The sequence below is a fragment of the Anarrhichthys ocellatus genome, unplaced genomic scaffold, assembly GCF_004355925.1.
Source record: "Anarrhichthys ocellatus isolate YVR2014 unplaced genomic scaffold, GSC_Weel_1.0 scaffold7, whole genome shotgun sequence".
NCBI lineage: Eukaryota > Metazoa > Chordata > Actinopteri > Perciformes > Anarhichadidae > Anarrhichthys > Anarrhichthys ocellatus.
Genome location: NW_022280037.1, coordinates 11,470,379 through 11,494,196, shown reverse-complemented (window position 1 = coordinate 11,494,196; position 23,818 = coordinate 11,470,379). Strand labels below are relative to the sequence as shown.

Sequence of the window (23,818 nt, the reverse complement as noted above, 5' to 3'; positions counted from 1 at the left end):
TACAGTTAACATCAAGGCCTGTCCTAATTTCTCTTCAGCTCTTAGAACAGTTTTGGTATTAAAGCAATTACTTGTTTGTGTGTTAAGGGGATGATTAAGGAATCTACAGAGTGGAGGAAGCATGTGGAGGCAAACAGCAGCCTCGTGAAGAGGTTTGATGAGTCACGGATAGAGCTGGAGAAGGTTCTTAAAATGGCACAGAACTGTCTGACAGAAAGAGGCAACCCAGAGGAGCTGCTCAAGAAACACACAGTAAGAAAACGGGCCTTGTGCAAGATTCACAACGCCATATGTAGCTGTAAACACAGTGTAATTCATGCTTACTTAAATTCTATAGTCAGTTCTGGCACAGCATGAAACAATGCAACAGAAAGAAACTAATTAATATATAATTGCAACAGATGAAAATAAGGATTTATTTAAATAAGACATGGCCTGCATGTACAAAGTGTGACACATGATGAGGTGTGTTTTTTTTGTTGTTGCAGGAGTTCTTTGGTCAGCTGGACCAGCGGGTCCTGAATACTTTCCTCAAGGCCTGTGATGAGCTGACAGATATCTTACCAGAGCAGGAGCAGCAGTCGCTACAGGAAACAGTCAGGAAGCTGCACAAACACTGGAAGGTGAGTTCCTTGAATTGAACAGTGTCATGTTTTAAATGCAATGATACAGCTCCAAGTAGATTACAAAAAATTAGGACATATTTCCATCTTTTTAAATCCATTTTAATAATGTAAATTAGACAAATGTACATGTATTTATTTTATAATTTCTTTGCAGCCCGTTAGCCAAAATGTTGGATAAAACAAACTGCACAAATTGCTCTGAATCTGGTCTCGTATTTGTTGTATTTCTCATTTCACAGGACATTCAGTCGGACTCCCCTTTTCACATCCTGCATCTTAAAGTGGAGGTGGAGAGGAGCAAGCTGATGGTGTTGCAGCAGGAGTGCCAGGCGGAGGTGACCAGGGAAAACCGCCACCTCGCTAGCATGGGAAGCGAGAGGCTCGTCAAGGAGCACAGGGTGAGCACAGTGGCTGGCTGAGTTTCATGTATTGATCTAAGTCATTGTGAGATAACTAAATGCAAATTCACTGCAGTGTAGCAGCTTGGGAAGATTTTGATCAACTTGATGCAGAAGAACTGAGGCCGTTCCAATGTCAAACAAAAACTGTCCTCAATCAGCAGTGTTTTGTCATTTTACATCCACATGCATTTTCATTTATTTTACCGTGTATACAGCACTAGCACTCTTGATTTTTGATTGCAGGAGTGACATCCACGCTATCCTGCATTCATGGCATTGACTTCTAACACAAGTAAATAATTGTGGTTTTACTTTAGGCCTTCTTTCGGGAAAAGGGCCCCCAGTCAGTCTGTGAGAAAAGGCTGCAGCTGATGGAAGAACTTTGTCAAAAGCTCCCTGAGGCTGACCCTGTCCACCAGACCCTGGAAACGTCCAGGAAGGACTTCTCTGAGGTCCGAGAGGAAATCGAAAACACTCATCAGAAGCTGATGCAGCACCCAGATAAATGGAAGGAGTACAACTCAAGGTGCAGTTATTTTGATGAAGTCCTCTTTTAATGCAGTCAAGGGGTTATGTACAATACATAAATACAGCATAGGGAGTGAGTTGTAGTCCAGCATAGGTTTTGATAGATTTTATTGCAGTCCTCAGCTTGATAAAATAGGAAACGGATTAACATTACTATTAACATGTAAAATACTAATAATAAAACAGATACCAAATGAAATGAAATAAGGGAAGAAAATAAAAAATAAGGGGGTGGGAGGGCTGTAGTGATGCCTTTAGAGTCATGAACACACACATAATTATAGAAAGATACATTGTATGCACATTACGTACACACTGTTCCTAATGCACTAATATTTGGAACTCGGTTCCCCTTTTTGATCAGGTGTTAAAGCCGGGGGCTTTCGGTTCAAGATGAGTTGGTTTGCATTGGGAACTTGATGCCTGACGAAGGTCCATGACCCAAGAAATTTGCATCTAATAAATGCAGTCCGTTCATCACAAGCAATTATTCCTTAAATCTTCCTGAGTTTGACGTGAGATTTTCCCGTCATGGTGTGAAACAGGTACGCTGAACTTTCCTGCTGGCTCATATCTAAAGAAAGTCAACTGAGGTTGCTGAGAAACCGAGCCAACGACCCCAGGAAATATAGCCAGGTGAAGGCTACCATTATGGTGAGTTATTACATACTATCCACTGACAGTCCCTCCTTTGCTTCCTCTGTGATCTGTCACTTGTGATGTGCAACTGGCTTGTCAGTGTCACCGCTGAGAAGATGAGACTGCAAAAACACTCTGCGTCAGATGACTCTTACGACCACACGGGCTGTATCACACTCTTTTTCTCGTGTGCAGGAGCTGAGGAATGATGCAGAGCTACAGGAGGGGAATCTGGGCTGGTTGAAAGCTCGTATGGCCGTACTCATTGAGATCTGTGCTGACAGCGATGCCCAGAGGCAAGGAAGTGCCCTGAGCAAGCTCTCTACTGATTTCAAGGGTCTTCTTGCTTCTCTCGTCGAGGTAGGTCCAGCTTTCCCGTGTTTTACTAAGGTGCCAGACATCATTTTCCTTCTGTGAATCTACAGTATACTGCTTACACACTCTAACCTTATTTAAGGTACACACAGATACAAAAATATTGCAATAATCTATAATTATATGTAACAAATCAGTGCACACTATTAGGGCAGTATCACACCAAGTTAATTTATAGGTAAGATGTATGTTTGATTGCACTAAACTGGACATACACTGAACAAAAATATAAACAGTATTGTTTTAGCTCCCATTTTTCAAACTATATCTTGGCAAAGGAGAATTGTTCGCTAACAAATATTTCAACAAATTTGTGACCAAAATTTGAGAATGATAAGCCTTCATTTTAGTTCAGTATACATACCTCAGCATCAATGTATCATGTTTGTTCTCATACTGTATTTTTCTCTGTTACATCTTCCAGGCTGAGAAGATGGTGCTGGCTGTTGGCGACTGTGTGCAGTTCAGGGAGGAGGTACAAACTATACTGGATGATCTTGTTCAGGGGCAGAAAGAGGCTCAGGCCGAAGTCACCAAAATACTGGACTGTCCAACTGTGAGAGAAGCCCAGCAACTACTTCTCGTTCACCAGGTACTGTAGGACACTTTCAAATAATTAATGTAATTCAGAAAAAAATCTTTTAATTAATTTCAATAGATCAACACTTTGAATGTGTCTTCCTTTTTATAGCAACTGTTAAAACGTTTGAAGATGAAGAGAAAGGATGTCCAGCAGCTGATCACCAGAGGCCAGCAGCTCCAGGCTGAGGAGGATTTGGGAGAGACTCTGCAGCAGGACCTGCAGACTTTAGAGAACACACTCGGCAAAATGGAGCAGAATATGGATTCACAGGAGCAAAGCCTCGAGGTAAGCAGTGTTACTAAGGCAGTGAATCAGGGACACTGATCGTGAATAACATTTCACAGCGGTTTGAATCAGCACTGTTTCCCTGAATAACAACAAGTTTAGAGTGAAGGATGATTTTGCTACCATCTTTCATGAGCAGACAGGATCTCTACTAAATGATTTACTGAATGGTAATTCAATACAGTATAATTTGTTCTGACTTGAGCTGAAACGCTGTTCATTTCAGCTCTACTATAATATGCTATCCATAGTTTCATAGACCCTTGATGTGATGTTAAGTGTTGTCTGTTGTTGTGCTTGTCACATGTGCTTGTATGTGTCTGTTCTACATGTTTATGCGGCTTATGCGGCATCCTCCTATAGGTGTTGCGATGCTGTTTTGTCTGTCTTGTTTGTTTTTTGTAGAGTATAACATCAACCTGCCCATGAACTCTAACACAGTTACATCTTATCAAAGTTAATTCATGTGTGTTGTCCCTTATAAATATATAAATTAGGTCAGACTTGCCGAACATAAAAGAAAAGAGCTTGGGTATGTGAAGGAGGAGAGGGATCCCTGTTAATGCAGTCGGCTTTGGAGATGCAGCATTTGTGGAAACTTGTCCTGAATGGAGGGCAGTCAGGTCTGATTGATGTGTTTTGCTCAAAGGCCTTGCCCTCTGAGGCTTTACAGTTCCTTTAGAAGATGGTGATGCAGTGAGTCAGTCCTCACTCTCTTGATGGTGCTTTTATAGAACGTAGACAGGATGGAGGTGGGCGTCTTGAAATGGAAACTTTGTTTGCCTTTGTGCGTGTGTTCGGAAGAATGCACTATGGATCCAAGTAAAGGATTCTCGGTACGGTGAACAGCAACATATCTGATTCTTTTCTGCCTTTGCTGCAGCACCACTGGGGCAAAGTGCTTGCATAATATTAGCTGTGCTTCCCTCTGTCGACGTGCCTCATCACCCTTGCTGATAAAGCTAAACGTAGTAATGTCACCTGCATACTTAATGATGTCATGTGATCTTGATCTGGGATTGCTGGCATTCTAAGCGTCTTCTAAGTGTCTTTTACCCCTTTTGGATCTGCGATACTGTGTTTTATAGATAAGGCACTAAATGATTTTGATTTGATATCATTGATTTTGGGGCTTTGTCATCCCCAGGTCACACTGGCAGCCTGGCAGGAGTTTGACAGCCAGCAGGAGGCAGTTCACGAGTTTGTTAATAAGGCCCGCTCAACGATGGAGAGAGACCTGAACTTCAGCAGTCCAGAGAGCCTGGCTGTTGAACTTGACCAGGCCAGAGTAAGTCAAGTTTGTTCTTAATGATGTGGTTTACTCCTGACATTTTTAATACTGGAAGTATATTAGCTAAATGGAGAATATAACTAATACTTGTTGTTTCTTTAAACAGGTGTTGTTGAAGCAGTGTGAAGCAGAGGCCTCTCATATGAACACTTTGCTGAAGAGAGCAAAAGAAATCCAGCTTGGTCCAAACAACAAGACTCTGCTTTTACAACAAGCTCGTTCCCTCAGTGAGCAAGTGGACAAAGTAGAGGCTAGTCTCAAAAAAGAGTAAGACCATGGATTTCATTCTTGTTGCTTTTGCTAGATAATGTTTTATTAGTCTTCAAAAACATAATGGTTTTAGCCTAATATGACAATGTTCCAGTTGAGTGGAGTTTGCCACAAAGGACAATACAGCACAATCAAAATTAACTGACCCAAATGTAATAAACCCAATTATCTGGTACTCTGTATCTTACATGATTGTCAAGATTTATTAGTAAATATAACTTAGCTAATTTGTAATGAATGCTTTTGTGTTTCAGTGTCAAGACTCTAGAAGAAATGAAAACTCAGTGGGATCAGTTTGGAGCTGGGTTTGAAACCTTCTCCTTGTGGATATCTGACAAGGAAAAGCAGCTGGATGTACTGAAATCTTCTACTTTGCCTCTTGAGCAACAGATCAACACAGTAAAGGTACACTAGTGTGTATTATAAAGCTACAACTCTCCTACACTATGCCCTAACAGAGCTATTGGTGTTAGAAAGCAACAATACATGCCTTCTTTGCCCAAGCACTGACACAGCGTCCCTGCAACTGTTTGGGGAAGTTAACGAGCAACAATAGTCAAAGCCATTATAGGCATCGACCGAAGCAGTGTAAATTTTACCATGCTGACATCGCCTGCCAATGCCTAACAGAATTCCATAACGTATCAACTCCACTGGACATTTATAAAGTCTTGCTTTTTATTGTTTTACATCCATCCCTGTATGTCCAGGCTGTTGGCGCAGAGCTTCAGGAGCGAGCTGAGGTTCCTTGTCAGCTGGAGGCAGATTCACAGGCACTAGCTCAGTTTGTATCTTCAGGGGAGGCAGCTCGCATCAAGGCCCGTCTGACCCAAATTGGCAGGTACTGGGATGAGCTGAAGGAGAGCGTACAGCAGCTTGATGGACAGCTGGAGGAAAGCTCCTCTCACCAACAGAAGTTCAAAATTGGCCTCGAGGAGGTAAAGAGACTTTATTAGTACATGTTTTTTTAAATATCATGGCAGTACACAGAATAGCATTTAAGGAAGATATGGGCATACATTTTTGATTTTGTTTCTCTCCTAGGTGCAAGCATTTCTCAGTGAGCTCCACACAAAACTGCAGCATCCCATCAAATCCTGCACCTCCTCATCGGAGACCTACAAAGCTCTTCAAAACCACATGGTGTTTAATTGTTTTTACTTTTATGAAAAATACAATACTTATTTAACATACTTTCCTCCTTAGTAATGCTAAATAACAAAAATACTGTGCATATTAACAGTTTTTGAAAATGAATTGCAAAGCTTAACACAGCACCAGCTGTCCTCCAGCTCACAGATCATGTTTTGTGTTTTTGTTCTTCAGGATGTCTGTCAGAATCAGGAAAAGCTGAAGGGAACCTTGCTGTCCCTGTCAGCTGGCGTCAGAAGGCTCAGTGACAAAGAGCAAGCGGAGAGGATTGTGACAGAGCTAAACCACAGCTATGACCAAAATGTACAGGATGCAAAGGACAAACAGAGCACTCTGGAAAACCTGCTTTCTCTTTGGCAAAAGTAAGCTCTTGAACGGATGAATTTTCATATCATGTAAATAAAAGCAATGTTAATATATCAATTGGATCACAGGCTTTTCCAGTTGATGGTAATGTAAAGACACCACTTGCAGTAAAGCACAGCCAACAATCTGAGACACCAGTCTTTCTATTGATGTGTTTCAGGTATGAGAAACAACGATCAAACTTTGTTTCCTGCTTGGAGAGAAGTGAATCTGCATGCAAACCGGAGAGTCAGTATCTGTCAGCTGATAAAGCAAAGCTCCGCACAGAGCTACAAGATTTGCAGGTACAAACACACACACATACTCTCATAGTTTTTCACATCTAAAACTGAGTCTTAACCCTAAAATATTTTGCAAAAGATAAATAAACGGTTAAAAATGAATAGCTGCTGGTTGGGATCATATTTTTTTCCCATATATGAGATTGTGAACTGACTTTTTCCCCCACAACATGACGGATAAATACCACACACATATATTTATCTAACACTAAATTTAAACAAAATGATATTTTGAGTGAAAGTTATTTTTTTCTCTTGCAGGCCTTCCACTCGGAGGTCCAGTTCCTCGAGCCTGCTCATGGTGAACTGGTATCTTTGGGGACATCTTTGTGTCCGACGGCACCAGAAGAGAGAGTGAAGCAGCTGACAGACGAGCTGGAGACCCTGCAGAGGAGACTGCATGTTCAAAATGAATCCCTCCCTCAAAGGTAAAATAATCTCACACAAAATCCCATTTTTTCTACACAGGTCACACATTCTGTTGAACATGTTTATAACAAATATTCTTTATGCACGATACACCACATATTGATTATATACAGTTAAATGTAGTGTAACAGTGAGGGAATATCGGTGTTAAATATTTGACTGAAAAGTACAAATGCAAGTTAAAGCAGGTCTTGTCTTTCCTGATTTGACTCACTTTGCTGACATTTTGTCGCCCAGAATCAAAGAGCTTGAGAGCCACCTCTCGCTGGTGGAGCAGTTTGACCAGGCCCTGCTCAAATTCTCCCAATGGGGTGAGGCCATGCTCTCAAATCTGCACTCAACTTCTCAAATCAACATCAACAACCTGCAGTCCGCCACCAAACAAGTAAAGGTCAGAGCTACACAGAGTCATTGTTCCTCTTGTTTGTGCATTCAGTGGACTACTCTTTCCAGAGCCACTTAAAGTTAGTTAGCCAACGAATAGCATCTTGCTTACGAGCAACAACTGATCCTCTATCAATTTACATTTTACAGGAGACCCAGGTTTCCTTACAGAAGCAGTCCAGTGTGAGACAGAGCTTGGAGCAGCAGACCGAGAAGCTCTGTCAGTTCTGTGAGCCTAGTGATGCACAGCTCCGCAGCAGCAGAGCAGAGAGCTGTCTGCAGCCCTACCTGGAGGCCCAGCACATAGCTGAGCTCCAGTTGGAGTGCCTTGAAAGGCTCGAGGCTTTTCTGCAGACTCACGGTGCGGCTGCAGGGGTGTTGCGGGGTCTGAAGCAGACTGTGGAGAGTGCCGGGAGCTGGGACCGCGGAAAAGTAGAGGAGCTGCAGCAGGAGCTTTCCACTATTGTCCCAGACATTAGCCAGCTCGAGACTCTAGCTGTCAATCTGGACAGCAGCCTCTGCAAAAGCCATCTCCACATTGGTGCTGACGAGGGCTCTCGTAAGTCATGCCGCATGCTGGCTGATGCACTCAGCGCTGAGCTGGATGCAGTGAGGAACCTGCTGGGTACTAAGCAGAGTGAAGCAGAGGCCCTGGGGTCCCTGTGGACCTCATTTAGACAACGTAAAGAACAGCTGCTCAAAGCTGTGGAGGACATTGAAGAAAAAGCTGACCACCAGAGCTTCAAAGAGCCCGGCCTGCATGCACTACAGCAGAGGTAAAGCATCTCAAGCGTTATCAGATCAGTATTTCTATTTCGTCAACGCTCTAATTAATAATTTGAGGGGGACTGTTAACATATTATGCCAGTGCCGTGGGTGGGTATGAGAACATGTTCAACAGCAACATGTTATCGCTCTGTTTGCCAGGCTAAGGTTCTTTAATCAGCTGGAGGATGAGCAACAGTCACACCAGCACGAGGAGCAGTGGCTGAGGGACAAAGGGAACCAGCTGGCCCAGAGAGATGCAGAGTTGGCTGGGGAGGTACTGAGGGAAATCAGTCTGCTGGAGACCACATGGGAGGACACCAAGAAGCTCATCACAGAGAGGTACTGAAATAGTGGAAGAGGGTCTTCCATGAGTCATGAAATATTGCATTATCAAAAACACTCAACACAAAAACCTACTCGGAGAAAGAAAATCGATGGTTAATCATTTTCTTTTCTTTTTTCTTTTTGCCATTGTTGCAGATATAAATGAGTAAAGTTTTGGCAGAAAAACATGTGACACTGACCTCTATGGTTGATTGTTTCAATTGTGTTGCATTTAACATTACATCACTTCTGGAATGTCAACATTTCCAGTGCTAAATGGGTGAAAAACTGAATTCTTCATGTTTGTTTTCTCTGTTATGCAGTTTATTGTGTATTTGTTGTGTTTTACGTTTACAGTTCATTTACATAATCTTCAATGGACCAAACACTTCACTCTCCCCCTTTGACAGACAGGAGCAGTGCAATGTCCTGGTTGAGCTTATGAAAGAATACCAAATACTGAAAATCTCCATCAGCAGCATCATTGAGAGCACCGAACCTTTGGTTGAGATAAGCTCTGTTTTGAAGGACCACGAGGAAACCAGGAGGTCACTAACCAAGGTCAGGTCAAATTATGAATTCATCTTTTTGGGGATGTATCTCATCTCACTTTTTTACACAAATCCAGACGAGTTTCTTGGTTTTGTCTTTATGATTGGTCATCAGGATACTGAAAAGGTTTGCTGTCTTTACTCCATTTGTAGCACGAGGCAGTGAAGATCGAGATGGCTAGCAAGCAACATGAACTGGACCGGTTTTCCGGTAAAGGGAAACAACTGGTGATTGAACTGAAGAAGATCCCTGAGTGTAACGCTCAGGTGATGAAAGAGGACATGGAGACCCTTGTTGACCAGTGGCTGGATGTAAGTCTGACTTCAGGAGTTGCTACAATCGTGATGAGTTGATTTGATGCATCATTTATGTGCTTTTAACAGTCAACAATGACGGGCTATGGCACAGAGGAGTAAGCTAGGCTTTGGCTACACAGGCAAAATCCTTGTTCAAAGGATCAATTCATTGCTGGATTAGTTTTCTATGCGATTTCTTGACAAGAAGAAATATATGAAATATTGGCAGCCTGATCTAATAACAACTATCAGGTAAAACTTCTACCAAAATATTTTTTGCTACATGTCCTCACACTAAATTACCTTTGGTTGGCCTCACAAGTACAAAAGACCATAATATAGCAAACGTAATTCCAATGTAGAGCTCTGTGATCTATGTTATGTTTCATTAGCAGTGCAACCTAATATAAAACATAAAAGCTGTTGAAGGAAAATCATTCAAGTCCACTCTAGAAGTTTGCTTCTGTGACTTAAACGGTTGTGATTTAATCCACTTCTCAGGTGTCAGAGAAGATAGATGATAACATTGATCACCTGAACCAGAGTTTGATACTGTGGGAGGATGTGCGTAAAATTAGCGAGGACACTGAGAGCTGGACAAGCAGCTGTGCGATTGAACTAAACGAGAGCCTGAACAACCTCAATGACAGTCAGAAGGTGTCGGCAAGACTCTCCGTGTTACAGGTAAGAGTTCTGATGTCATAATTAAACCTGGTTATATTTAGTTTGATCTACTTTGGTACCTGATAAGTATGGTTTTCCACAAAAGACAATGCAAATGATAAATTAACCCCAAAAAATTGTGCGCAATCAAATTGCCAGACATAACTAACACGATAGCTCCCTGCTTTCAATGACAAAAATGCTTAACGACATACACACATTGTGCAGCCACAACCACTGGGTATCATTTCTCGCAGATTAACAAAGAAAACAGAGGAAAAAAATCTCAGAGGGGACTTAATACATGCTTTTCATACATCCACAGGCTGAAATGGGCGAGAAGGAGCAGAAACTTGAAACCCTGCAGAGCAAAGTATCAGAGCTGAAGAAGTTAAATCAAAGCCAGGAGACACCTGCTAAATTACAGGTACTAAAGATTATTATAATCATATTTGTTTTGTTTTTTGGTTATACTGAATCTCACAAGTGGTACTACATTTGCACTAATTGACCAACAGATATTAACCCCTGACCCTGCAGAAGAAGTAGGTCCTCCTCTTCATAATACACGTGTGTCACCCACAACTTTTATTATGCATGCATCAGGTGTTGGAGAATGACCTTCGTAAAAAGATCAGCACTGCTCAGAAGCTGCATGAGCAGGCCAGGGGAAACCTCATGGACTTCACTTCTCAAAAGAAACAGCTGGAAGACTACATCTCACAGATGTCTGCGTGGCTAAATAGTATGGAGGATTCCCTTGTTTCCTCGCCCACTGGATCGGATCCTGAGGACATCTGCAGAGTGAAGGTGCAGCCTAAATAACAATGACATTGTTGGTGTTACAGATAGGCAGCCATTTTTTACTTACAGAGTACATAAATGAGAATGTAAGGAATAAACTAATTTACATTTCTAAACATGTTTTAAAGGACCTTCAGAAAGAGCTGCAGAATCAGCAGGGGAGTATTGACTCCACGAGGGAGAGCCTCAACACACTGTGTAGAAAATATCCCTCTGAGGAGCTGGCTGGTTTGGGATCAGCTCTCACTGACCTCATCAAGACTTATGAGTCTGTTAACCAGCTTTCTGCCAGGACGCTGGCATCACTGCAGAACTGCCTTCAGCAGCAGTTCAATGGTGAGAAATCTAATAAACTGAATAAAATGTGTAGCTTACATGCCACACGATTGTAATACTAAGGTTCTAAACATTTAAATACAGCACAGTATATTAAACTATTGTACCATGTCCTGTTTTTTATGATCAGATATGTTCTGTAACCTCCTATTCATTTCTTTTTTTAAATTGGAAGCCATGTCTCATATACAGTAATGGTCATGGAGTGTAAAATCTCTGCTTTACGAAGACAAAGCTTGATTCTGTGTGAATCGACACCAGATATTCATTTTCTTTCTCCTCTGCCTCCTCAGATCTAGTTCAGGAGTTCCATCGCTGGCTTTCAGAACAAAGGGAGATCGTGAAAGAGTGCTCTGACAGGTCTGGAGACACTCAAATTGTCGAACGCAAACTACAGAAACTAAAGGTAAAACGGACACACCAAAGAAATAGCTGTTCATTTAATTTACACTTTGATCGGAATGAGAATAAAATGTGGATTGTGCTCTTATCTACAACTGGTGAAAGGAAAGATTAACCAGAAAAAAAGGAGTTGCAAATACAAAGCTAAAGTAATGTGGGTTATCTGTCAGGGCGCCATGGATCGTGTGGAGGAGGGTGAGGTACGTCTTACTGAGGTCTGTGAGGAAGGAGAGAAGCTCCTACTCCATCTTCCCAAAGCCAGCGCTGGGCAAGTGCAGCAGCACCTCTCCTCCATCCAGCAGGACTGGGACAGCTTCGTGGAGCAGTGCAGACAGAACCAACAGATCCTGGAAGACAGTGCATCGCTCATGAAGGGGTAAAAGACTCACACAAAACCAGTTCCATCAAGCACTTTGTAAGCCAAACTTTTATTTAGCATTGCACTGTAAATTCCTTTTAGGTTTGAGGGTCGCCTGAAGAAGCTCCGGTGGTGGTTGGAGCACATGGAAAAAAGGATGACCACAGATCTGCTTGAAGCCAAGCAGCGGGGTCCTGAAAAGGCTGCGCTCGAGCAAGTGGAGGAATATCAGCAAGAAGTGCTCAAAGAAAGGTGCTGAATCTGCTTCAAGTCTACATTTACTAGCGGAAAGAAATACACATTAAATTAGTTTTTTTATTGTCTACCAGTGTCCCCAAAATGATGTTATTGTTCACAATCGAACATCTAAATACTCTTTGTAGCTTATTTAAACATTTACTTCCTTCCATGCAGGGATTCATTTGAACGCCTAGGTCAGGAGGGCCAGGCGCTGAATGAAGGCGGCCGAGGCGATGGTAGTGAGACAAGAGTGTCAGCTCAGCTGCAGTCACAGCACCAGGCCTTACTGAGGCGTGTGAGAGAGAGGCTGCGCAGCTGCCAGCTAACTTTGCAGGAGCAACAGGCCTTTGAAGATACACTGCAGACTACCTGGACGTGGCTCAACGGCGTCCAGGAGCGTCTGGCTTCACTCAACAGCACAGTTGGCAATAAAGAGACTCTTGAGAAAAGACTAGGTCTTGTACAGGTCAGTGAATATAACCCTGATTCAAAGATATTGTGCTTTGGAATATTGTGTTTTCTGGACACATTTGGAAGCTTGCTGTTTTTTGTACATGCAGGATATCCTGTTAATGAAGGGTGAAGGAGAGGTGAAGCTCAACATGACCGTTGGAAAAGGAGAACAGGTCCTGAAGCATAACAGAATGGAGGGACAGGAGGCCATTAGTTCACAGCTACAGAGCCTAAAGGATGCCTGGGCCAACATGTTGATGACCTCCATGAGTTGCCACAGGTAGGAAATGTATCTTCTTCTACACTCAGGTAGGCAGACGATTGATAACCCCCACTGACACCATAGCTCATAATCGAGTTTAAATGCACTTTATTTACGTACTTACTTACAAACTGTTGTTATTATCTGTAGTCGTCTGGAGTGGACAGTAGCCCAGTGGACCAGCTTTCAGGAAAGTAAGAGTCAGCTGCAGCAGTGGATGGAGTCGGTGGAGCAGGAGGTGGGGATGTCTCTGCCTCAGCAGCCAGGACTCAAAGAGAAGTCCGCTTTGCTTGAGCGCCTCAGGGCCATCCAGGCCGATGTGGACGCTCATGCAGCGGCGCTGTCACGCCTAACTGACAAGGCAGTGGAGATGCACGAAAAAACTGGGGACCAGACGTTTGGACCAGAGTCGAGGGCGGAGCTCAATGCACACTTTGCTGATATCTCAGCTGTTGTTAAGGTGATCTAAATACAGGCATAGGATAACAAGTACATGCAAATATTTGCTAAATCCTAGATGATTATTTCAGGAAAACAGGACCAGCCAAAAAGAAGCTGCTTCTGGTCTACACACAAATTGTTGGCCAAATTGAGACAGAATTTTAGTATATTAAATTTACTTTTAAGGTTGCAAAACTGCCATCCCACTTTCCCTTGCAGGGAATTAGTCTGAAATACTATTTGGCACATTCATCAATATCTGGTACTTTTATTTCTGGTAGTAATTTACATTGTCTTTTTCTTCCACAAAGGGTAAAGTGCAGTCCATGCAAAGCATTGTCTCTGAGCATGAGCAGTATGTAGATGCTGTGAGAGACTTCAATGACTGGCTGATTTCAGCAAAAGAGGAACTCCAGCGCTGGTCCGACCTGTCAGGAGACTCAATCTCCATTAAGAGAAAGCTCTCCAAAGTGCAGGTGAGGACTTCAAGATATTTTGTTTTAGGATTAAAAAAAATTGTATGTGGCTCCTGGTCACGTCCAGCTGAGAGAAGTTTGTCCTCCAAAGTCCTTTACTGCGGTATCTTCTCCCAGATTTAGCTTAAGACCTCCACAAGGAGGCACTAGAGAGGCATCTTTACTGGGTGTTTAAAGCAGTTCTGCTGGCATGTCAGTGATGAGCTTTGTAGCTAGATTAAGAGAAAAAAAAACATGTTTTAGATAAAACCTTTCTTAAACAGAGGATTTCAATTGGCTGGTTCCAGACAAGCACAGACTTTGTCACTTTTGGGATTCAAGGGCATTCCTACTTGGAAGTTACTTGCCCTTACTTTGTTTTGATTTCACAAAGATGACAATTATGATTCCTTTTGCCCTTTCCAGGAGTTGCTTGACTCTAAGCAGCGAGGCAGGGAGAGGCTGAACCGGGTTCAGAGATGTGGGGCAGTGTCAAGAGATCACACTGGCTCAGGGGGCTATGAGGCTATGGAGCGAGAGGAAGCAGCCCTCCTTTCGTCATGGGACCAGTGGGAACGTGGAGCACTGCAGACACGGGCTAGTCTGGAGACTGCCCTCTCCCAGATAGCCAGCTCTGAGCAAGAGTTCAGCAGCCTGTCAGCACAGCTGGAGCAGGACCTACACGACTTCAGCCGGCAGCTTAAGGACTGGCGTCTGTGGTTGGCTCAAGCAGAGAGACAACATGAAGGAGAGGAGGCTGTTAAAGGCTGGCAGATAGCAAAGGTAGTTCCATTAATACGCCGCTAACAATTGGAAACAAGCAATGATGACAGCAGATGACTAATTCATATGAAATGTAAATTCATTTCCGTTGGTGTTGATCAGTGGTTGTTTGTTTTCCTCTCAGGACACTTTGGAGGAACTTGTCAAAGCTGAGCCTGTGTCTGATAGTCTGAAGACTCAACTCAATGATCTGTGCCGATTCTCCAGAGACATGGGCACACAATCTGAGAGAGTGTCTGCTCTCATTAAGGAATACAACAGGTGAGACAGGTGTAAAGGTGTCCTGGCTTTCAAACTGTAAACTGTAGCAACATTAAGCATCAATACCGTAGTAGGTATTTGAAATTTAATTACACAGGATCTTATGCAGAACTATACACCGGGAGTGACTATAAAAATAGTGAAATTCAGCGCAATGCAATATCATAAACCCACAATGAATATTCAGTTCATCTCAGACTAACCCTTTTGTTCTCTCTGCGTTTGTGACATGTTTCTATGAAACATTTAGGTTGTATTTTGTGGTGTTGTACTGGACTGCATGATATGTTTTTAATTATTGGTCCACCTCATTTACAATATACGGAGTGGCATTCACATTATAAACTCTTTACAATATAATGCAGTTTAGTACACCAAACCACAAGTTGCCATATAACTCAACAAACATTGTAAATGCTAGTTTCACACAGGTAATAGTTTATGCAGGATTTTTGCATTTGATTGTGTAGCAAAGTAAGTATATTACTGTTTTCCTGGTCACTCTGTAAGCTTAAATGCGTCAATAACTTATGGTCAGACCAAAAAAAACCATCAAGCCTGAGACAAAAGAACTTGTATGGATCTCTAAATTGATTAACAATGACACACGGCTTGTTTCTAGTCTGAGTCTCCAAGCGTCCAGGGAGTGCCAAAGCAAAGAGAAGCTGCTGGAACAAGGGTTCCGCTCAGTCTTCAGAGAGTTCCAGAAATGGTTGGTCAATGCCAAGATCAACACGGCCAAGTGCTTTGACGTACCTCAAAATCTCAACGAGGCCTCATCTTGCTTGCAGAAGATTCAGGTACAGCCCTCAAAGTCAAATGCCATGGAACATTCAGACCCTTACGCTGCCAGAATTACAGGTTTGATCAACACGTGTCTGTGTTTTCATTAAAAAATGTAACTAAATCATGTTCCATACAGTTACATTTATCCACGACCTATCTCTCACAATCAGTCAGAGCTGAGCTCTGCAGCCTCACTGCTACACTGCTGAATTTAATCAGAAATGTTACTCCACCACCTCCCCAGTCTTCTCCTGTACTAGTCATACATGGATTTTGAATGTTTTTCACATGAGTGCATCTTCAATAAATGTGTATCTTGGGTTCTGTCAAGGGGGGGTTATGAGCTCAGGAACAGTATGTCAAACACAGTACGTTCCAGAGCATCACATGAGCAGAGCCACACTGACAAACTAAAATTCATACGTTTTAAAGATTAAGAGTTTCACTACATGCTTGTGTTATTATCTCATCTCTGCTTCTCTCCTCAGGAGTTTCTAAGTGACAGAGATCAAGGTCAGTCAAGGCTCAACGCTGTGGCTGTGAACGGTGAGCTGGTCTGTAGTCACGCCGCTAAAGACAAAGTTGATGCAGTTCGGGTTAAAATGAACACTGCCAGAGAGGACTGGAAACATATGATGACCAACCTGCACAACAGAGAAACAAGTCTACAAGTAAGCACCTAAATGTCCCTTCTCACCAATCAGGGCCAATATAAAAAAAGGTATATTAATACATTTTAAGTCAAGGAAACATTTCAATAGTCTCTTCATACACGTCTTTTGTGCTTCAGAACGTCTTGTCTCAGATGAAAGATTTTGAGGCGAGTGCCGAGCCTCTTCAGGAGTGCCTGAACACCACGGAGCTGGCTGTACACGAGAGCTGCACAAGGCTTCATGATCTCTCAGCCAAAAAGCAAGAGCTTCACAAGCTGCAGGTACTAATTTCCACTGAACTTGGAACACCTCTCATTTCAAGACCACTCACGCTCAGCTGCAACAACCACTCCGTGCTTAAGTGCCTACATGACTATTCCTGTCATTTGCAGAAACTCACCATTCCACCTATGTTACAGTGTTTTGGCATCGCTGCTATTCTTTTGGGAAGCACCGACAACACTAACTGCCAGTTGCTTATTGTTTGTATTGCTGCCATTTTTCTGCTTTGCTTCTCTCAGATGTCCTCTTAACAGTGTCTATCATGTAAATTAATACTTGCCTCATTTATAACATAATTGCTTTTAGTATTTATGAATTGTTTAAAACTGTCTGCCAGCTAGTTCCAGAGGCCTTGCTCGTCATAACCACCAAGATGCTTACCAACCGTAGCATTGGCCATTGTCTCATTCTCTTTTCTTTTTGCCATGTTGCCATCTCTAACCCTTCAGTCTGTCTGAATTTCTTATATCTGTGTGTCAGCTTGCATGCCTCTTTGATAACCTGCTTGTGCTCTTCCAGTCTGTGCTTGAGGAGTTAGCCTCTCAAGAGATTCAGCTGAACAAGCTGAAAGAGAAGGCCCAGCTGCTGTGGGATGAACACGCGGCCGGCAAGGGTTTTGTGCACCGTGTCTCGCAGCTCTCTGCTCAGTACCTAGCTTTAACCAACCTGACCAAGGTACAGTAATGCCTACCAATCTGCTTGTGCACCGGGGCTTTTCTGGGGGTAGAGCTGGAGAGGAAACAGAGGCACTAGACTGGATCGAGCTCTGACTTAATATTATTTTACAGTGATAAACAATGAAGGTACTAACTCATGATGATTAAACACTCATTTCTTTATTTTGTTACCGTAAGTCTTAAACAGAGAATGTACAAGCAAATTTCCTTCATATCTTTTGTTCTAAATCTGTATTAATCATTCATGTTTCTGCTTGTGAAATGATCAGGTTGCTGTGGATTCCATTTTAAAACCTACAGTTGTAATTTCTTTGTTGCGCCTGTTTTGTGATTCTGCAGGAGAAGGCATCACGGATTGACCGAATAGCCACTGAGCACCAGCTTTTCTCCCAAGGGTTGAAGGAGCTGCAGAACTGGGTGGCTGACACCAGCCACATGCTGCAGACTTACTGCGCCCCCACTGCTGACAAAAATGTTCTCGATAGCAGGATGATCAAGCTGGAGGTATAAAAAGTCACCGGTAGTTTTCAGAATTCGAATTAACCCTGTGAATAGCCATCATAGGAGTGTATTAAATGTGTCATTGTTGCACCAGGCCTTGTTGACCGCTCGGCAGGAGAAGGAGATCCAGCTGAAGATGCTGATCACAAGAGGAGAGTCAGTTCAGAGAAACACCTCAGCTGAAGGAGTGCCTGTACTCCAAAAACAAATACAGGACCTAAAAGATTCCTGGGATGCTCTGCTCTCCGCCTCAATACAATGCAAAAGGTTAATTCTCAGCCACAAGTAACAACACACATCGACAACAAAATGTGTTTCAAACAGCCTTTAGTAGCTTCACAGTAGCTCACAGCCTTTTGTGTCTGCACAAAAGGTTTTTCCTGAACTGTTAACTGTTACAAAAGGCACAAAGGGAACACAGCATCTCAATCCTGCTGCTACTATTTTTGCCAGGTCTTTGATTGCTGCTATTTCTACAATTACTGCACCATTGTCTGACGTTGTTGTACTGTTTAAAATCGACAGTCAGCTGGAGGGTTCCCTGTCTCAGTGGACCAGTTACCAGGAGGATATACTCCAGTTTGTGGCATGGGTGGAGCGTGTGGAGGACAGTCTTGAGCCCACTGACAAACAGTGCCCAGAGATGAGAGACAAAACTACTAATTTGAGCAAAGCCAAGGTATTGCTATCTTCTTAGTCATACCGTATACTATTAGCTGTATAAATAATTTAGTGAATTTCATGTAGACTTACAAATACAGAGTACTTTGGAATTTCAAACCAGTACAGGGTTTAAAGTCACACGAGGCATTTAACAACAACAGATATAGATACACTTAAAAAATGCAGTGGATTGATATTGTACCTCTGTTGTTTCAGTTGCTGTATGAGGAAGTGCTCAGCCACAGCACCCTGTTGGACACCATCAGTGCAAAGAGTGCCAGTATCGCTGAGAACTATGTCAATCAACTGGAGCTCCAAGATCTGCAAGAGCGCTATAGCACTATCAAAGACAATGCCATGGTAATGAAAGCAGAGTGAACAGTTCATCTTACTTTAAATACTGTATGTATTTCAGCTTTGGTATTTGATAGTGATTGTGTAGCTGTTTTTAAAGAGTCATAAAAGTAATAAATAAATAAAATATATAGGAAAAGTTAGAATCAATTAGCTATCACACTATGACTCTAAATCCTTATCTGCATTGTGTACTCAGAGGGCTGTAGGCAAAGCAGAGGAGCTGGTGAAAGCCCACCAGGAGTATCAGCGGGGCCTTCAGGCATTTGAAGACTGGCTGGAACAAGAACAAGAGAAGCTTGGCTGCTACACCCAACTGGAGGGCGATGTTGATATGCTGGAGGAGACTCTGCAAAAGCTACAGGTCTGAAAATTCTCAGTGGGGAAACGTTGTAAAAAAAAAAAAAAAGGAACATTACATGCTAGTTCTACTACATAGCCAGAAGTTCTATTCAGTTAATGTATTGTCTAAAGGTGAGAGCTGAAAGTGCTCAACCACATCTATGTAACTACAGGAACTGCAGCTGCAGTGCACAGAGGGCCAGGCTTTGCTAAACACCGTGTTGGTCAGTCGGGAGCTGGTCATTCCCTGGGGCCTGCCTCAGACCGAAGACCGAGCACTGGAGACCCTGCAGCAGGAGTGGAGGTTGTACCAGAGTCGGCTGGCCGACACCCGGGCTCAGCTCAACAGTGCTCTGGCCAAACTCCGGCAGATGGAGCAGAAGTTTCAGCGTCTTGACAGCTGGCTAAAAGGCATGGAGACCAAAGCACAACTGCGTAGCCATCGGCGGTCTGACCGCACCACCAAAGATGCTCAACTTCAGTTAATAAAGGTTTGTGTTACAGGCACAGAAGCTATGCACATGGAAATGTTTTCGACAAATCTGCATAGTTTTCACTGCTGCTTTATTTGCTGTGACAATACTGCATTTTAAATCAGTGCAGGTCCTTTGAGTCCAATCAGAAAGAAGTGTCTTTCAACAAGTTCATTTGCAATGGAACAAATGTTATTTTTAGGATTTCAGTCAAATGATTATATAGGAATTTGATTGTTGTTCAGACATCTCTAATGGTCCGTGTTTGGTCAGAGTTGGCAGGAGGAAGTGCTGGTTTATCAAGAGGAGATGGAGGGCCTCAGTCTCTTGGCTCAGCAGGTTCTGGATGAGACCCACATTAGCAGCCGGATCAGTTCCAGAGCTACCCAGATTACAGCCCGCTACCACATCCTGCTTCTGCATTTACTGGTAACAAAGCACACAGTATCAGTATGTTTGTTAATAGATATGCATTGATTTAAATTATATTGTTTCTTTAACCAGTAGACCAACTAGAATTCCTGTTTATAATCTTTGTTAAAAATCTTTATTTGACAGATAATTGGGAAGATGACATCAATTTAGCTACGCTTAGCTTTCTTCTACCATAACCTGTTGTTTCCTCTTCCTTTGTATTGCAGGAGACGATCAAACAGCTCCAGGAGGAGGTGTCTTGCATTGAGGAGGCACAGTGTGTCTTCAACACCTTCTCCGACTGGCTCAGCGCAGCTCAGAATAACTTCAGCACTGTGGCTACCAGTGTTGATGTAGTGGACCGCTTTGCTATGGACAGAAAGATGAAAAAACTAGAGGTACTCTGTCTAACATAGAAACCATGCTGTACATAAAATAAGTGCACATAACTACAAACTATTGCTGCCTTTTATATACAGTATAATATCAGTTTAAATGCCAACAAAAGTTTACTAATAAAAGTTGTAGCACTACTATCAGACTCAAAAATGTGGTATCTGTTTCAGAATTAATGACACCGTCCCATGTACCTTTCAGGCTCTTCAGGCAGACATGGAACAGGGTCACTCTTACCTGAAGACAATGAGGGAGAAGACAGAGAGAGCCATGGCGTTCTTAGAGGAGCCTGAAGCAGAGCAGCTGAAGGAGGAAGTGGACAGCCGCCTCTTCCAACTAAAGGAGTTGATGGAAGCTCTGCGAACAGAGCATAGCTCCCTCGAGAAATGTATCTCACTCTCTAAAGACTTCATGGATAAATACAAGTCCCAGGCCCAGTGGGTGATGGAGACCAAGAACCTTTTAGCATCAAGTGTGGAGCCTAAAGCTGAACTCTACCAGAAGAAGGCTCAGCTAGCAAAGTACAAGGTAACTTGACACTCGTTATTCTTTTTTTTTTCATCGTGGAAATACAGTGAAAATAAACAGAATGCATTTATCTGCAATATTTTGCTCTCTTTTCATATATGCAGACCATCCAGCAGACAGTGCAGTCTCATGAATCACCGGTGAAATCTGTCTTTGAGAAAGGAGAGGCCCTGCTCGACACAGTCCATGACCCCACGATAAGTGACAACATGAAAAAGCTGCAGGCTGACTACCAAGATATCTGTTTAGCAGCTAAGGTACGGATGCTATATGTTGGATGGCGTCTCCCATGAGAATCTCAAAGTCCAGAAAACACAGATTTTATTTGTTAATGTTTTTTGATCTGTGTTGTTATAGCGAACAAACAAAATGAATGATTACATGTCATACAGCAACATGAATCTCTGAGATTGGCTGTGCGTTGTATTTTAGACACAGGTCCAAAACCTCGTGGAGTGGGTGAAGGAGCACGAGGATTACAACAGTGAATTGCAAGAGGTTGAGAAGTGGCTCTTACAGATGTCCAGTAGACTGGTCACCTCAGACTCCATGCAGACCAGCGGTATGGAGATGGCAACTCAGCAACTTGCCCGACACAAGGTGACCTTTACCATACTGTCCTACAATTTTTTTTACTGTAAAATTAGTCGTGCACAATTACACTTTTACATGACTTGAAATACTTTGTAGTTTACAATTACATGGATTACTTTTGGTGATATTTGTTTTGAAACACCCGACTGTTCTTTTTCAGGCAATAATGGAGGAGATTGCCAGTTTTGAGGAGCGTCTCACCAGCTTGAAGCAGAAAGGAGAAGGTCTCATAGCCAGCTGCACAGACCAAGTTCAAGCTAAGATCAGTCAACAAGTCCAGGCTCATCAACAGGGAACCAGAGATAGCTACACTGCCATTTGCAGCACTGCCCAGCGTGTAAGTAATACAAGACAACATAGATCATATACAGTATCTTCTCGCTTTTCCTAGAAAGGAAACCTCTCCATTTGGTAATAACATTTTAAGATATATGTCAGTTAAGGTCTTACCTCACCTTGTTTAACAGGTGTACCAGAGTCTGGACCGGGAGCTGCAGAAACACGTTAACCACCAGGACACTCTCCAGCAGAGCCAGACCTGGCTCTCCACAGTGCAGGGGGAGCTTCAGCTCAACAATCAGGGACCATCGGGTCTGCAGGAAGCACTAAAGCAGGTGCAATGTTGCCCACTCTCGGAAAGCAATGGTGGCGACAAGTTATTTTTTTAATGATTTATCTTAATTAATTGCTTTTGCACACACAGGTGAAGCACTACAGGGCCCTTCAAGAGCAGGCCAGTACTTACCTGGATCTAGTGTGCTCTGTGTGTGACCTGTCTGATGATGCTGTGAGAGTGACCGCTGCTCAGGTCCAACAAGTCAAACTCACGGTCAGTAATTGTTACTTCCTTGTATTCTTGGTTCTATGTTGACAAATTAAAAATGTAATTCTGGCACACAGTTCAATAAGTGAAGGATTTAAGACATACTATGGCGAGTACATATTACCCTTCAAATATTCTTTCATCAGTCAGTAATAAACAAGCAGCGTGACTGTAACTGTTCGGTGTATGTTTGTATGTGAAAATGTAACTAGTGGTATAGAATGTTGTGTTTTTCATTATATCCAGATAGATTCTGCCAATATTGACTGTAGGAAGGTGTAAATATGTTTTTGCAGATAGAGGAAAGGATGTCCAGTGCACAGGAGCTCTCGGAGGGCTGGAGGGAGATCAAGGACCAGAAGCAAGATCTGAGCAGCCTGTTTCAGGATATGGAGCAGCAGCTCCTCAGCCTCTCCAGAAGGCCTGCAGAGTTGGAGACCAAGATAGCTCAAAACATGCTGTCTCAAGCCAAGGTAGGAAACGGTATCAGAGCGGCTGATCCTTTGATAAGGCACACAAAGGGGAACTCTTTCTTTATCATCCTCATCAAGCTCATTTTTCATGCTTATATAGATAAAGACATACTGCATGTCTACATGTGCTTTTTACCTCAACTATACAGTACAGTGATGATAAATATGATTATGGTGGTTATGTTGTTATTATTATCTAATATAACAGTTTGGCTTGGGTTGCGTAGGGATTAGAGAGAGATCTGCTTACTCTTTGGATGTATTTAGGATTAACATCCAGTATATTGCCTGTCACACAGGAATGCAGCCAGCAACTGCAGTCTAAACAGAGTATCCTGACCAAGATGACGGAGACTGTGAGCAGATTGACTGGTGGCCAGGACTCTCCAGAACATGCAGAGCTTGACCGTCTGGGCCATTCCTGGCTCGAGCTCTGTCACCAGGCCAACAAGCTGCAGATCCAGAGAGAGGAGGACCTGCAGAGGTCTAAAGAATACCATGACTGTATCACTGCAGTGGAGGCGCTGTTTGAACAGGTGTCCAAGGAGTGGGACAATCTGGCCAGGTATGTTTGTACATCAAGTATATATTAAAATGAGTCATCACATACTGCTGTGGTCTGATTTTAATAATCTCCTGATAGGACTAAAGCCAATAAATGTCAGTTCTGTGCTGTCTATTGTCAATTTCTTTGTCATGGCTATAATTCTGGATCGTAAATAGATTAGCTCTACGTAAGACCATTTGTTTATCATTACACAAGTCTGAGCTGAAGGCTATCATTGAACACCATGGGAACTCATTTTAAAATATATATTCTTTGTATAAATATAGTTGTATTTCAGTTCTCT

At 42.7% G+C, this 23,818-nt stretch overlaps 1 protein-coding gene across 14 annotated transcripts in view; it reads left to right on the top strand.

Annotated features, from left to right (window-relative positions):
* syne1b (spectrin repeat containing, nuclear envelope 1b) overlaps positions 1 to 23,818 on the top strand; it is a 77,530-nt gene that overhangs the window by 20,195 nt on the left and 33,517 nt on the right. For 11 of the 14 annotated variants that reach the window (XM_031847268.1, XM_031847273.1, XM_031847271.1 and 8 more), the window contains 54 exons: positions 88 to 252; positions 489 to 623; positions 866 to 1,024; positions 1,345 to 1,553; positions 2,101 to 2,209; positions 2,390 to 2,554; positions 2,994 to 3,161; positions 3,261 to 3,437; positions 4,585 to 4,725; positions 4,835 to 4,995; positions 5,253 to 5,403; positions 5,709 to 5,936; positions 6,043 to 6,141; positions 6,325 to 6,512; positions 6,677 to 6,800; positions 7,059 to 7,225; positions 7,464 to 7,617; positions 7,761 to 8,386; positions 8,538 to 8,717; positions 9,113 to 9,263; positions 9,407 to 9,565; positions 10,052 to 10,234; positions 10,539 to 10,640; positions 10,820 to 11,023; positions 11,146 to 11,353; positions 11,647 to 11,759; positions 11,926 to 12,131; positions 12,216 to 12,365; positions 12,528 to 12,819; positions 12,914 to 13,086; positions 13,219 to 13,528; positions 13,821 to 13,985; positions 14,391 to 14,747; positions 14,872 to 15,008; positions 15,631 to 15,808; positions 16,283 to 16,465; positions 16,585 to 16,728; positions 17,249 to 17,404; positions 17,746 to 17,910; positions 18,002 to 18,174; positions 18,433 to 18,586; positions 18,787 to 18,930; positions 19,124 to 19,288; positions 19,440 to 19,757; positions 20,013 to 20,168; positions 20,381 to 20,551; positions 20,751 to 21,077; positions 21,182 to 21,334; positions 21,510 to 21,677; positions 21,832 to 22,008; positions 22,139 to 22,285; positions 22,375 to 22,500; positions 22,791 to 22,967; positions 23,267 to 23,532. In XM_031847268.1, the coding sequence (XP_031703128.1) occupies positions 88 to 252; positions 489 to 623; positions 866 to 1,024; positions 1,345 to 1,553; positions 2,101 to 2,209; positions 2,390 to 2,554; positions 2,994 to 3,161; positions 3,261 to 3,437; positions 4,585 to 4,725; positions 4,835 to 4,995; positions 5,253 to 5,403; positions 5,709 to 5,936; positions 6,043 to 6,141; positions 6,325 to 6,512; positions 6,677 to 6,800; positions 7,059 to 7,225; positions 7,464 to 7,617; positions 7,761 to 8,386; positions 8,538 to 8,717; positions 9,113 to 9,263; positions 9,407 to 9,565; positions 10,052 to 10,234; positions 10,539 to 10,640; positions 10,820 to 11,023; positions 11,146 to 11,353; positions 11,647 to 11,759; positions 11,926 to 12,131; positions 12,216 to 12,365; positions 12,528 to 12,819; positions 12,914 to 13,086; positions 13,219 to 13,528; positions 13,821 to 13,985; positions 14,391 to 14,747; positions 14,872 to 15,008; positions 15,631 to 15,808; positions 16,283 to 16,465; positions 16,585 to 16,728; positions 17,249 to 17,404; positions 17,746 to 17,910; positions 18,002 to 18,174; positions 18,433 to 18,586; positions 18,787 to 18,930; positions 19,124 to 19,288; positions 19,440 to 19,757; positions 20,013 to 20,168; positions 20,381 to 20,551; positions 20,751 to 21,077; positions 21,182 to 21,334; positions 21,510 to 21,677; positions 21,832 to 22,008; positions 22,139 to 22,285; positions 22,375 to 22,500; positions 22,791 to 22,967; positions 23,267 to 23,532 (10,064 nt within the window). Of the gene's footprint in view, positions 1 to 87; positions 253 to 488; positions 624 to 865; positions 1,025 to 1,344; positions 1,554 to 2,100; positions 2,210 to 2,389; positions 2,555 to 2,993; positions 3,162 to 3,260; positions 3,438 to 4,584; positions 4,726 to 4,834; positions 4,996 to 5,252; positions 5,404 to 5,708; positions 5,937 to 6,042; positions 6,142 to 6,324; positions 6,513 to 6,676; positions 6,801 to 7,058; positions 7,226 to 7,463; positions 7,618 to 7,760; positions 8,387 to 8,537; positions 8,718 to 9,059; positions 9,264 to 9,406; positions 9,566 to 10,051; positions 10,235 to 10,538; positions 10,641 to 10,819; positions 11,024 to 11,145; positions 11,354 to 11,646; positions 11,760 to 11,925; positions 12,132 to 12,215; positions 12,366 to 12,527; positions 12,820 to 12,913; positions 13,087 to 13,218; positions 13,529 to 13,820; positions 13,986 to 14,390; positions 14,748 to 14,871; positions 15,009 to 15,630; positions 15,809 to 16,282; positions 16,466 to 16,584; positions 16,729 to 17,248; positions 17,405 to 17,745; positions 17,911 to 18,001; positions 18,175 to 18,432; positions 18,587 to 18,786; positions 18,931 to 19,123; positions 19,289 to 19,439; positions 19,758 to 20,012; positions 20,169 to 20,380; positions 20,552 to 20,750; positions 21,078 to 21,181; positions 21,335 to 21,509; positions 21,678 to 21,831; positions 22,009 to 22,138; positions 22,286 to 22,374; positions 22,501 to 22,790; positions 22,968 to 23,266; positions 23,533 to 23,818 lie in introns of those variants that run through there. The other 3 variants (XM_031847275.1, XM_031847279.1, XM_031847280.1) reach the window with 3 other exon arrangements.